Here is a 14,983-nt window from a genome sequence, read left to right as displayed (position 1 = left end):
AAGCTTTTTATTGAATTGCCTCGAGGCTCAAACCCAAACCTGCCCAGAAATAATTTGGGAAGCAGGATGGGATTTTTTTTCTTGATGTTTTGTGTGGTCTCCACGTCCCCACTGCCTTCCTGGAGCTGCTCCCTCAGACTGAGCTGGGGAGGAGGATTTTCCTGTCAAAACAATATCTACAAATGACACAATCCCTTTTTTCTACAATTCCACACTCATCAGCACAAAGGGGTTTTCCCTGCTCTGTTATCCTGGCAAAAATCCAGGTGGCTTTTGTCTCCTGATGATGAATCCTGGGTGTTTTTAGAGTAAAATTTTTTAAAAAAACAGGAAGCTTTTAGCTCCTCTCACCCACCTACAGCACAGTTAAGCTGCTCTGGAATTGTTCATCCTGCACACTTCTTAGTTTAGGGTGGGTTTGTTTGTTTTAATGGATTTTTGTGAGGATTTTGGAATGAAAACTGATGGCATCTGAATTTCTGGAGCTGTGAGGGTAGAAAACCAATGGATATTTTGTGTTCCAGGCCTTCTCCAGCCTTGCTGAAGCTGCCTATGAAGCTGCAGATGTGGCTGATGATCAGGAAGAACCAGCAACCTACTGCTTATCGTCCTCCTTTGAGCTGATAGTGCAGAAACTGCTGGAGACTGCAGACAGGTAAAACAACCTCTCCAAAAAGCCTTTTTACATTTATTTCCCACTCCACGCTCTAGGGCTCTTCTTGGCAGCTGAGATCTGGTGGTGGATTAAAGCATGGGTTTATTTGGTATGAAAAAAGAGGAATTAAGGGTGCAAATCCTAGGAAAACAGCTCTTTCTGCTGAATAATTTATCACAATTTTGTCCATATCTGGTTTTAGGAAGGCCAGGAGTGTCCCTTCTGTTTTCCTTTGAATTTCTCTCATTTTCCTTTGAATCTCCCCCATTTTCCTCCAATCTCCCCAGTTTCCTCTCACGTTTCCCTCATTTTCCCCTCACATTTCCCTCATTTCCCCCTCACTTTTCCCTCATTTCCCCCTCACTTTTCCCTCACTTTTCCCCTCACTTTTCCCCTCACTTTTCCCCTCACTTTTCCCCTCACTTTTCCCCTCACTTTTCCCCTCACTTTTCCCCTCACTTTTCCCCTCACTTTTCCCCTCACTTTTCCCCTCACTTTTCCCCTCACATTTTCCCCTCACATTTTCCCCTCACATTTTCCCCTCACATTTTCCCCTCACATTTTCCCCTCACATTTTCCCCTCACATTTTCCCCTCACATTTTCCCCCATTTTCCCCTCACATTTTCCCTCACATTTCCAAGTTTAACTCTGCAGTTTTAAGGCTCTGCAATTTTTATGCCATCACAAGACCCAGCTCCATTGGCTGCAGGGCCCCAGGATAATCAGGAATTGCAGCAGGACATAATCAGGGATCCCTTTTTGTTCTTTTTCCTGATTGTTTTTGTGTGGCTTCCATCCCTTCCCATCAGCTCCAGGTTCTCCCAGAAGAACCAAGGACCTACTTAATCTCCCATTCCCATCCCAGCTGAAACAGAAAATAAATGAGGCAAAATATTTTGCTCTCAGATGCAGGAAAAAAAAGGCTAAAATTCCACTTTTATGGTGGCTTGAAGGTCACATAAATCTGACAGCTCCAGGTTCAATCCCTGGATCAGCTCCATGGACTGATGGAGCCTTTTTGCTGCTGATTCTCCTTAAAAACCTTGTCCCAGTTGAAAATTTAAACTCTTTTCCTGTCTTCATTTCCATCCAGCCAGGAGTGATGGTCTGGCTAAAGGCTCTGGAGCCCATCAATCACCTCAGGTGCCTTAATTTCAAATTTCACACCCTCAGAGGTGTCTGGGGAGGGGCTCTGAAGTGCTGCTCACCTGACACCAACTCCGAGGCTCCTTCTGGCCCCCTCTCCTCGTTGTGAAAATCATTTTAAAAACCGAAAATCATTAAAAAGAAATGTGACAGAAGTGGCTTCACAAATTCCCTTTATTTCAAGGCTTTCAAGTAGCTCCTGTTTTGTCACAGCACTCAAATGGAGCTGTTGCTGGTTTACTAAAATTAAAAAAAAATCTGTTTCCAAGCACTGGGAGCTGCAAATCTTCCTCCTTCTGTTGCAGACCTGATGGACACCAGAATAACTTGAGGAGTTCTGCCTATGAATCCCTGATGGAAATAGTAAAAAACAGTGCCAAGGACTGTTATCCTGCTGTCCAAAAAACCACCCTGGTCATCATGGAGAGGCTCCAGCAAGTGCTACAGATGGAGGTGGGTAAATCCTGATTTAAAACAGGGAAATTTTGGCTGCTCTATCCCTGGGAGTGTCCAAACCCAGGGATGGTGGGAGGTGTCCCTGCCCATGGGAATAGGATGAGATTTAAGGTCCCAAACTACTCAAAAGTTCTATATTTAGCTTTTTCACAGCCCCCATGCTCTGAGATCTGAAAAGAACAAATATTTCAAGTACAACCTGGCTCTCCCTGGAGCTGCCAGGATCCTCTTCACACGCGGGGTTTTGTTCTTGTTTCAGTCTCACATCCAGAGCACCTCAGACAGAATCCAGTTCAACGATCTCCAGTCCCTCCTCTGTGCTACTCTCCAGGTAAATTCCTCCCTCCTGGGTTTGTTGTGGGAATAAAGTGATTTTTGAAGCGTTTTTGTGCACCTGAAGCTCCAACCTCAGCTCCTGCTGCTGAGAATTGAATGAAAAAAGTGGATTTTTGATCCCAGCTGACACGTGGGAGGTGATGCCAGGTTCAGAAGTCTCTAAGTTGTGCTCTAGTGACAAAATTCAGGGCAATATGACTCAAAAGAACATTTCTGGGGATTTTATAAAAGATTGTCTGTGCTGTCAGATCAGTTCTTGGGTTAGCTACAGCCTCAACAGTCTCACAGACAACAACAACAAAAAATCCCTCATGGCTTTGATTCCTTCATCTGCATCTTGTGCTTGGTCCTGCTGATCCAAATGGCACCAATTAAAATGTTCTGAGTGTCCTCAGAATTCCCAATTAAACATCTGCTAATGAGCAGGAGCCAGTGCAGTGCTTACTTTAAAACCACTGAGTAAAACTCAGCAAAAGGGCTTTTTTCAGTATTAAAAAAATCAAATCTATTGTTCTTTTACCTAATTTTTGTTGTTGTGTTGCTGGAAATACATCCAGCAGAGGAAAAACATTTGTTAATATTTAAAATTAAGTGAGAAAAATCCCATCCCTGGAAGGAACAAATTGTTTTCATGGAATGTGTTCCTGTCCATGGAATTTGGGGATTTTTAAACTCCCTTTCCACCCAAATCATCCTGTAATTCCATAAATCAAGTCTTAATTATATAAACAGCCCAAGTCCATCTTTGTGGAGTGAAAAGTTAAACTTTAAATAATTACTTTCCTCTGGAAATTATGGATTTTTTTTTCTTTTCCTGGGAATTGCTGTATTGTAACCACTTCAAGCATTTCTAACTTTAATTCAGAAGCCAAACTCAGCTACAACCCCCTACAAGCTCAGCTGCGAAAGAAAATAAAAAGGATTTCATTATTATTGTTTATTTAATAGGCTAAATTTGGGCTGGTCACATTTAATTCCAGCTTACAAATGGCAAAGCTTTGAGAACAGCCTATGCAGCAGGAAAGAGAAATTCAGCTGGAAAATCTGAATGCAGCCAAATGAACAGGACTTTGCAGCCACAAAAGCAGATTTTTTTTGCAGTGAAAGGGTTCAAACAGCAGCTCTTTCATCTTTCCCACAGCTCCCAGGGGTGTGGGAACGCTTTATCTCTGGGATGAGCACTGATTTTTGCCTGTTTTCTGTGATTTTTCCCTCAGAACATTCTGGGGAAGGTGCAGCTGTGGGAATGCTCTACCTGTGGGATTAGCTGTGATTTTTTGCCTGTTTTCCACAATTTTTACCTCAGAAACTGCAGCTCCCAGGGGTGTGGGGATGCTTTACCTGTGGGATGAGCAGTGATTTTTACCTGTTTTCTGTGATTTTTCCCTCAGAAACTGCAGCTGAAGGTGCAGCTGTGGGAATCCTTTATCTGTGGGGTGAACAGTGATTTTTGCCCGTTTTCTGTGATTTTTCCCTCAGAAACTGCAGCTCCCAGGGGTGTAGAAATGCTTTACCTGTGGGGTGAGCTGTGATTTTTACCCATTTTCCATGATTTTTCCCTCAGAACGTGCCGCAGAAGATGGAGCTCCCAGGGGTGTGGGAATGCTTTACCTGCAGGATGAGCAGTGATTTTTGCCCTTTTTCCACGATTTTTCCCTCAGAACATTCTGCGGGAAGAGCAGCTCTGGGAATGCTCTACCTGTGGGATTAGCAGTGATTTTTTGCCCATTTTCCCTGATTTTTACCTCAGAAACTGCAACTCCCAGGGGTGTAGGAATGCTTTACCTTTGGGACAAACACTGATTTTTGCCCATGTTCCACAATTTTTCCCTCAGAACATTCTGCGAGAAGAGCAGCTCTGGGAATGCTCTACCTGTGGGATTAGCAGTGATTTTTTGCCCATTTTCCATGATTTTTACCTCAGAAACTGCAGCTCCCAGGGGTGTGGGAATGCTTTACCTTTGGGACAAACAGTGATTTTTGCCCGTTTTCCACGATTTTTCCCTCAGAACATTCTGTGGAAAGTGCAGCTGTAGGAATGCTCTACCTGTGGGATTAGCTGTAATTTTTTTTGCCATTTTCCATGATTTTTCCCTCAGAAACTGCAGCTCCCAGGGGTGCAGAAATGCTTTACCTGCAGGATGGGCAGTGATTTTTACCTGTTTTCCACAATTTTTCCCTCAGAACATTCTGTGGAAGGTGCAGCACCAGGGCTATGGGAATGTTGGGATGAACAGTGATTTTTGCCCATTTTCCATGATTTTTCCCTCAGAAACTGCAGCTCCCAGGTGTGTAGGAATGCTTTACCTGCAGGATGAGCAGTGATTTTTACCCATTTTCCACAATTTTTCCCTCAGAACATTCTGTGGAAGGTGCAGCACCAGGGCTATGGGAATGTTAGGATGAACAGTGATTTTTTGCCCATTTTCCATGAATTTTACCTCAGAAACTGCAGCTCCCAGGGGTGTAGGAATGCCTTACCTTTGGGACAAACAGTGATTTTTGCCCGTTTTCCACAATTTTTCCCTCAGAACATGCTGTGGAAGGTGCAGCTGTGGGAATGCTCAACCTATGGGAGTAGCTATAATTTTTTTTGCCCATTTTCCACGATTTTTCCCTCAGAAACTGCAGCTCCCAGGGGTGTGGGAATGCCTTACCTTTGGGACAAACAGTGATTTTTACCCATTTTCCACAATTTTTCCCTCAGAACGTTCTGTGGAAGTTGCAGCACCAGGGCTATGGGAATGTTAGGATGAACAGTGATTTTTTGCCCATTTTCCACAATTTTTCCCTCAGAATGTTCTGTGGAAATTGTACCTGTGGGAATGCTGTACCTGTGGGATTAGCTGTGACTGTTTTTGCCCATTTTCCATGATTTTTCCCTCAGAAACTGCAGCCCCCAGAGGTGCAGAAATGCCTTACCTTTGGGACAAACACTGATTTTTACCCTTTTTCCATAATTTTTCCCTCAGAACGTGCTGCGGAAGGTGCAGCACCAGGACGCGCTGCAGATCTCGGACGTGGTGATGGCGTCGCTGCTCAGAATGTTCCAGAGCACGGCCGGCTCCGGGGGCGTGCAGGAGGACGCCCTCATGGCCGTCAGCACCCTGGTGGAAGGTCAGCAACGGGCTGGGAACACCCAGGGATGGGGTTGGATCCAGGAATTTTGGGCAATGTGGTGAAAAATGTTATTTATTGCTGGGTGGTGTGGGGAAGGGGGGAGTTCTCCGTCCCTGGAAATGTCCGAGGCTGGAGCAACCTGGGATAGTGGAAAATGTCACTTTAATGTTCCCTTCAACCCAAGAAATCCTGAGATTCTGAAATCCAAACCACTTTAGAGCATGGAATTTCGTTTTCTTGTATTTTCTTGCTGTTTTCCTGCGAAAAATGTGGGTAAAGCAGTAAAGGAGAGCTGGGGGTGTTCACAAGGCCAGGTTGGACAGGGCTTGAAGCAATTTGAAATAATGGAAAATGTCACTTTAATGTCCCCTTCAACCCAAGAAATCCTGAGATTCTGAAATCCAAACCAATTTAGAGCATGGAATTTCCTTTTCTTGTATTTTCTCATTATTTCTAAGGAAAAATGTGGATAAAGCAGTAAAGAAGAGCTGAGGGTGTTCACATGCATGAAGTGTCTGAGGCCAGGTTGGACAGGGCTTGAAGCAATTTGAGACAGTGGAAAATGTCACTTTAATGTCCCCTTCAACCCAAGAAATCCTGGGATTCTGAAATCCAGACCAAGTTAGAGCATGGAATTTGGGTTTCTTTTATTTTCTTATTGTTTGCTGCAAAAAATGTGGATAAAGCAGTAAAGGAGAGCTGGGGGTGTTCACAAGGCCAGGTTGGACAGGGCTTGAAGCAATTTGAGATAATGGAAAATGTCACTTTAATGTCCCTTTCAACCCAAGAAATCCTGGGATTCTGAAGTCTAAACCATCTTGGAGCATGGAATTGTGGTCTGGTATATTTTCTTATTACTTCCAATAAAAATTTGGGAATTTATCCAGGAGGATCTGGATAATTTCACTGTTCTCAGTTGTCGGATGATTAATTTTCACTGGGTTTGGATGGAATTTCTGCGATATCTGATTTGATAATTATGACAAATGCCACAAAATGGGATTTTCCTTTTCACTGGAATGTTTTCCCTGTACAGTCCTGGGTGGAGAATTCCTGAAGTACATGGATGCCTTCAAACCTTTCCTTGGGATTGGGCTGAAAAATTACGCTGAGTACCAGGTATGGATCCTTCCTCTGCCTTTATCCAGGGAAATTGTGGCTGAATTTTCCAGGGCCAGGTTTGGATGAGTTTTGGGATAGTGAAAAGCATCCTTGCCCATCTATTGGGGTCACTTCCAACCCAAACAATCCCAGAATTCTAAAATCCAAATCACCTCAGAGCGCAGAATTTTGGTTTTTTATATTTTCTTAGTTACTTCCAAGGAAAAGGGTGGATAAAGCAGCAAATTTCCCTTGGAATGCCAAATCCTGGTGCCCTCCTGGGAAATTTGGAGGGTTTTTTTCCCAGCCCAAATCCTGGCTGGGATTTCTCCTTGGAATATCAAATCCTGATGGCCTCCATGGGGTGAAACTCTGGAATTTGGAGGTTTTTTCCTCAAATCCTGGCTGGGATTTCCCTTTGGAAACTGTGGAGTTTGGAGTTCTTTTTCCAGCCCAAATCCTAGCTGGGATTTCCTCTTGGAATATCAAATCCTGACTGGGATTTCTCCTTGGTGGAGTTCTTTTTCCAGCCCTAGCTGGGATTTTGGAGTTTTTTTCCAGCCCAAATCCTGGCTGTGACTTTCCCTTGGAAACTGGAATTTGGAGGTGTTTTTCCAGCCCAAATCCTAGCCCCCAAATTCCAGGGTGTGATCCCAAATTCCCAGGGATGATCCAAAATTCCCTGGTGTGACCCCAAATTCCGGGGTGTGATCTCAAATTCCAGGGTGTGATCCCAAATTCCCGGGGATGATCCCAAATTCCCAGAGATGACCCCAAATTCCCAGGGATGATCCCAAAGTTCCCGGGTGTGACCCCGAATTCCCAGGGATGACCCCAAATTCCCAGGGATGCTCCCAAATTCCCAGGGATGATCCCAAATTCCCAGGGATGATCCCAAATTCCCGGGGATGCTCCCAAATTCCCAGGGATGACCCCAAATTCCGGGTATGACCCCAAATTCCCGGGGATGCTCCCAAATTCCCAGGGATGATCCCAAATTCCCAGGGATGCTCCCAAAGTCCCAGGGATGACCCCAAAGTCCCAGGGATGACCCCAAAGTCCCAGGGATGCTCCCAAATTCCCAGGGATGACCCCAAATTCCCAGGGATGATCCCAAATTCCCAGGGATGCTCCCAAATTCTGGGGTGTGACCCCAAATTCCTGGGATGACCCCAAATTTTGGGGTGTGACCCCAAATTCCCAGGGATGCTCCCAAATTCCCAGGGATGCTCCCAAATTCCCAGGGATGCTCCCAAATTCCCAGGGATGACCCCAAATTCCCCGGGATGCTCCCAAATTCCCGGGGATGATCCCAAAGTCCCAGGGATGACCCCAAAGTCCCAGGGATGCTCCCAAATTCCCAGGGATGACCCCAAATTCCCAGGGATGACCCCAAATTCCCAGGGATGATCCCAAATTCCCAGGGATGCTCCCAAATTCTGGGGTGTGACCCCAAATTCCCGGGGATGCTCCCAAATTCCCAGGGATGATCCCAAATTCCCGGGGATGCTCCCAAATTCCCAGGGATGACCCCAAATTCCCGGGGAGTGATCCCAAATTCCCAGGGATGCTCCCAAATTCCCGGGGATGCTCCCAAATTCCCGGGGATGATCCCAAAGTCCCAGGGATGATCCCAAATTCCGGGGAGTGACCTCAAAGTCCCAGGGATGACCCCAAATTCCGGGGAGTGACCCCAAAGTCCCAGGGATGATCCCAAATTCCCAGGGATGCTCCCAAATTCCCAGGGATGACCCCAAATTCCCGGGGAGTGATCCCAAATTCCCAGGGATGACCCCAAATTCCCAGGGATGACCCCAAATTCCCCGGGATGACCCCAAATCCCTCCTGGAGCTGACCCTGCTCCGTTGCAGGTCTGCCTGTCGGCGGTGGGGCTGGTGGGGGACCTGTGCCGGGCGCTGCAGTCCAACATCCTCCCCTTCTGCGACGAGGTGATGCAGCTGCTCCTGGAGAACCTGGGGGTGAGTGGGAGATTCCCGAGTAACACTCGGGCTGCAGGCGCTTCCCAGGGGAGTGGGAGGTGGGAGAAGGGAAGGAAAAGTGGGAGGAATTCGCCGGGAATTCGTCTCGTGTTTGGTTTGAACGGCGGCCAGGAGGTACCGGGGGCAAAGGGATTTGGGTTGTGAGGGAGTGTCTTGTTTGTCAGCTTCCTGAATTCCTGGATTTTGAATAAATTCATTCTTGAATTCCTCCTGAATTCCTCCTGAATTCCTTCCTCTCTCCCACTCTGTCTCTCCCTCCCTCTCTTCCTTTCTGAATTCCCTGCTGAATTCCCTCCTGAATTCCCTCCTGAATTCCCTCCTGAATTCCCTCCTGAATTCCCTCCTGAATCCCCTCCTGAATACCCTCCTGAATTCCCTCCTGAATCCCCTCCTGAATTCCCTCCTGAATTAATTCCAAATTCCTGCTGAATTCTCTCCTGAATTCCCTCCTGAATTCCCTCCTGAATCCCCTCCTGAATTAATTCCAAATTCCTTCTGAATTCCCTCCTGAATCCCCTCCTGAATTAATTCCAAATTCTTTCCTTACTTCCAAATTCCCCCCTTTCTCCTTCCCTTCCTCCCTTCCTCTTGAATTCCTTCTGAATTCTGAATCCCATCCTTCCCAACTCCTTTCTTCCTTCTGAATTCCTCCCTTCGTTTTCCTCCCTTTTCCTCCCTCTCTCTCCCACATTCCTTTGACATTTCCAGCCATTTCCCACCCCTTCCACTGGACAAACACCCCGAACCATCCCACCCAAACCCCGTGGTGCAGCTTGAGCCCATTCCCTCTTTCCCTTTCCCCCTTCCCACGCTGATCCAGGACCCTTTTGGTGTTGGATTCTAGAACATTCCTGTGGCCACCCTGGAGGGTCTGAGCCCGGACAGGGGGTCTGGGGTCTGTCCCAGGGGCTCAGGCAGCCTCACACAGAGCCCAGGAGGGCACTGCCTCTGATCCCTGCCATGGCAGTGAATGCCCACAGTGTGTGGAGAATCACAAGCTGGGAGAATTCAAAATAAGCAGTAGTTAGTTTATCACAGAGTGTAAATGTAGAATTTAGGATTTTTAGTGTATGGGGTTAGAGAGAAAATGGAGGAATTGGGGAGTGGCCCCTGTGCTCCTTGTTCTTGTTCTTTTCCCCCATTTTCTGCTGAGTTGGATTTTAGAGATTGGTTTAGAGTAGAAATGACAGGTTAGCATAGGCAGTAAATATTGGTATGATTCTGTAAATAAAAAGTTCATTTTGGACAGTGCTTGGGTCAGGGGTACTGTACAGAAGGGGCTCTCTGACCCACCCAGTCCTGCTGGGGACGCCCTGCAGAGCTGAGACAGAACTGATAGATAATTAAGAATAAACTTGATAGAATAATTACGAATAGCTTGATAACACGAACTGCTGGACTCAGCTTGTCATCTCTGGCTTGGGTGTGAAACACTTGGGGCAAAGAGAAGCCTGAAAACCTGATTAACCTGGGGAACAGCAACCCAGAGGAAACTCCCAGGGAACAGCAACCCTGGGGGAACCCTGAGCACCTTGGGGAACACCAACCCCGAGGAGAATCTCAGGGAAAGTTAACGCTGAGATTTTGGGATGCTTTAATTGCAGAATGAGAACGTTAACGCTGAGATTTTGGGCTGCTTTAATTGCAGAATGAGAACGTTAACGCTGAGATTTTGGGCTGCTTTAATTGCAGAATGAGAACGTTAACGCTGAGATTTTGGGCTGCTTTAATTGCAGAATGAGAACGTTAACGCTGAGATTTTGGGCTGCTTTAATTGCAGAATGAGAACGTTAACGCTGAGATTTTGGGCTGCTTTAATTGCAGAATGAGAACGTTAACGCTGAGATTTTGGGATGCTTTAATTGCAGAATGAGAACGTTAACGCTGAGATTTTGGGATGATTTTCGGAAGTTTAAATTGCAGAATGAGAACGTTAACGCTGAGATTTTTGATGCTTTAATTGCAGAATGAGAACGTTAACGCTGAGATTTTTGATGCTTTAATTGCAGAATGAGAACGTTAACGCTGAGATTTTGGGATGTTTGAATTAACGCTGAGATTTTGGGATGCTTTAATTAACGCTGAGATTTTTGATGCTTTAATTGCAGAATGAGAACGTGCACAGGTCGGTGAAGCCGCAGATCCTGTCCGTGTTTGGGGACATCGCCCTGGCCATCGGCGGCGAGTTCAAGAAGTACCTGGACGTGGTGCTCAACACCCTCCAGCAGGCGTCCCAGGCACAGGTGGACAAGGTGAGCTGTCCCCAAGCCCTGGGGACATCCCCAGGCTCTCATCAGGATGCCTGGAACAGAGTTAAGGGAATAAAAAAGTATTTGTTATATCCGTATATTTATTATGTCCTTATATTTGTTATATCCTTATATTTGTTATATTCTTATATTAATTATATCCTTATATTTGTTATATCCTTATATTTATTATATCCTTATATTTGTTATATCCTTATATTTGTTATATCCTTATATTTATTATATTTATATCATAATTATATATTATGTTTTATAATATTATATATTTATAATATATAAGATATATTTAATATATACTATATATTTATAATATATAGTATATATAATATATAAATATATTTATAATATATAGTAATTATATATATAATAATTTGTTATATTTATATATATTTATATCTATTATATATCCTTATATTTATTATATCTGTATATTTATTATATCCTTATATTTATTATATTTATATCATAATTATATATTATGTTTTATAATACTGTATGCATATAATATATAATATATATTTAATATATGTTATAAATTTATAATATATAATAATTATTCTATAATTATTTATTATATTTATATATATACCTATTATATATCCTTATATTTATTATATTTTATAATAATATATATTTATAATATATAATATATATTTAATATATGTTATAAATTTATAATATATAATAATTATTCTATAATTATTTATTATATTTATATATACCTATTATATATCCTTATATTTATTATATTTATATAATAATTATATATTATATTTTATAATAATATATATTTATGATATATAATGTATATTTAATATATAAGGAGACATATAATATAAAATATAATATATAACTATATAATACACAATATAATATATAACTATATAATCCATGAGGAGAACTTGCAAACACTTTATGTGAAATTCAAAGTGCTACACTGACAGAAAATAAAACAAATAAAAGCTGAGTTGTCCTTCCCTCCAAAAGGATTATTTTATCTACCTGCACTGGATTATTTTTAGATTTATATTTAGATTTTTATAGATTACTAACCACAAAATAATCTATAGGAGGAGACCTATAATATACAATATAATATATAACTATATAATATACAATATAATATATAACTATATAATACACAATATAATATATAACTGTATAATATACAATATAATATATAACTGTATAATATACAATATAATATATAACTATATAATATACAATATAATATATAACTATATAATATACAATATAATATATAACTATATAATACACAATATAATACATAACTATATAATATACAATATAATATATAACGATATAATCCATGAGGAGAACTTGCAAACGCTTTATGTGAAATTCAAAGTGCTACACTGACAGAAAATAAAACAAATAAAAGCTGAGTTGTCCTTCCCTCCAAAAGGATTATTTTATCTACCTGCACTGGATTATTTTTAGATTTATATTTAGATTTTTATAGATTACTAACCACAAAATAATCTCTAGGAGGAGACCTACAATACACAATATAATATATAACTATATAATATACAATATAATATATACCTGTATAATATACAATATAATATATAACTATATAATATACAATATAATATATAACTATATAATATACAATATAATATATAACGATATAATCCATGAGGAGAACTTGCAAACACTTTATGTGAAATTCAGAGTGCTACACTGACAGAAAATAAAACAAATAAAAGCTGAGTTGTCCTTCCCTCCAAAAGGATTATTTTGTCTACCTGCACTGGATTATTTTTAGATTTATATTTAGATGTTTATAGATTACTAACCACAAAATAATCTCTAGGAGGAGACCTATAATACACAGTATAATATATAACTATATAATACACAATATAATATATAACTATATAATACACAATATAATATATAACTATATAATACACAATATAAGAGATAACTATATAATACACAATATAATATATAACTATATAATATACAATATAATATATAACTATATAATACACAATATAATATATAACTATATAATCCATGAGGAGAACTTACAGACACTTTCTGTGAAATTCAGAGTGCTACACTGACAGAAAATAAAACAAATAAAATCAGAGTTGTCCTTCCCTCCTAAAGGATTCTTTTGTCTACCTGCACTGGATTATTTTTAAATTTATATTTAGATGTTTATAGATTACTAACCACAAAATAATCTGTCGGAGGAGACCTATAATACACAATATAATATATAACTATATAATACACAATATAATATATAACTATATAATCCATGAGGAGAACTTGCAAACACTTTATGTGAAATTCAGAGTACTACACTGACAGAAAATAAACCAAATCAAACCAGAGTTGTCCCTCCGTGTGTTGCAGTCCGACTATGACATGGTGGATTACCTGAACGAGCTGCGCGAGGGCTGCCTGGAGGCCTACACGGGAATCATCCAGGGGCTGAAGGGAGACCAGGAGAACGTGCACCGTGAGTGCCCCGGGGCTGGGGGAGCCTGGCACCTCTGCCTGTGAGCCACGGAGCCACAGCCACACATTTCTAGGGTGTTTGGAGCCCTTTTGGTGGAGAAATATTCCCAAATATCTGATACCGAGCCTCCTTTTGGGGTTGTCACATTCATGGGCACCTTCCCTTCCCTTCCCTTCCCTTCCCTTCCCTTCCCTTCCCTTCCCTTCCCTTCCCTTCCCTTCCCTTCCCTTCCCTTCCCTTCCCTTCCCTTCCCTTCCCTTCCCTTCCCTTCCCTTCCCTTCCCTTCCCTTCCCTTCCCAAACCTTCCCAAACCTTCCCAAACCTTCCCAAACCTTCCCAAACCTTCCCAAACCTTCCCAAACCTTCCCAAACCTTCCCAAACCTTCCCAAACCTTCCCAAACCTTCCCAAACCTTCCCAAACCTTCCCAAACCTTCCCAAACCTTCCCAAACCTTCCCTTCCCAAACCTTCCCTTCCCAAACCTTCCCAAACCTTCCCTTCCCAAACCTTCCCAAACCTTCCCAAACCTTCCCAAACCTTCCCAAACCTTCCCAAACCTTCCCTTCCCAAACCTTCCCTTCCCAAACCTTCCCTTCCCAAACCTTCCCTTCCCAAACCTTCCCTTCCCAAACCTTCCCTTCCCAAACCTTCCCAAACCTTCCCAAACCTTCCCAAACCTTCCCTTCCCTTCAAATCAGTGTCACCTCCAAACCACAGACCCCAGTGCCGCAGCCACATGATTTTTGGCATTTATAACCCTTCTGGTGGAGAAATATTCCTAAATATCTGATACCAAACCTCCTTTTGGGGTTGTATCTGTGAGCACATCCCTTCAGATCAGCCAGTCAGTGTCACCTCCAAAGCACGGACCCCATTGCCACAGCCACGCTGTTCTGGGGTGTTTAGAACCCTTTTGGTGGAGAAATATTCCCAAATATCTGATACCAAACCTCCTTTTGGTGTTGTCACATCCCTGAGCACATCCCTTCAAATCAGTTTCACCTCCAAACCCCAGTGCCACATCCACGTGTTTTGGGCATTTAGAACCCTTTTGGTGGAGAAATATTCCCAAATATCTGATACAAACCTTCCTGAGTCTCCTTTTGGGGTTGTCCCATCCCTGCTCCTTCCCTTCCTTCAAAATCATCCCGTGTCACCTCCAAACCACATCCCCTTTTTTTCCCATTTTTTTCCCTGAATTATCTTTTTTCTTCTGAGTTCCCTTTTTCCCCCATAGTCTTGTTTTTTCCCTGAGTTCCCTTTTTTCCCTGAATTCCCCAAATCCCCTTTTTTTTCCCCTGAATCCCCTTTTTGCCTCTGAATTCCTTTCCCTTTCTCCTCCTGAATTCCTTTCCCTTTTTCCCCCTTAATTCCTTTCCCTTTTTCCCCCGAATTCCT

General features: G+C 42.3%; 1 protein-coding gene across 1 annotated transcript in view; it reads left to right on the top strand.

Moving 5' to 3' along the window:
* KPNB1 (karyopherin subunit beta 1) overlaps positions 1-14,983 on the top strand; it is a 60,049-nt gene that overhangs the window by 30,296 nt on the left and 14,770 nt on the right. The window contains exons 12-19 of the mRNA XM_063425189.1: positions 525-655; positions 2,108-2,255; positions 2,518-2,589; positions 5,567-5,711; positions 6,751-6,833; positions 8,687-8,794; positions 10,924-11,067; positions 13,480-13,585. Coding sequence (XP_063281259.1) covers positions 525-655; positions 2,108-2,255; positions 2,518-2,589; positions 5,567-5,711; positions 6,751-6,833; positions 8,687-8,794; positions 10,924-11,067; positions 13,480-13,585 — 937 coding nt within the window. The remainder of the gene's footprint in view (positions 1-524; positions 656-2,107; positions 2,256-2,517; positions 2,590-5,566; positions 5,712-6,750; positions 6,834-8,686; positions 8,795-10,923; positions 11,068-13,479; positions 13,586-14,983) is intronic.

The sequence above is a fragment of the Prinia subflava genome, unplaced genomic scaffold (assembly GCF_021018805.1).
Source record: "Prinia subflava isolate CZ2003 ecotype Zambia unplaced genomic scaffold, Cam_Psub_1.2 scaffold_58_NEW, whole genome shotgun sequence".
Taxonomy (NCBI): Eukaryota; Metazoa; Chordata; class Aves; order Passeriformes; family Cisticolidae; genus Prinia; species Prinia subflava.
This window is presented reverse-complemented; position numbering and strand designations above follow the sequence as displayed.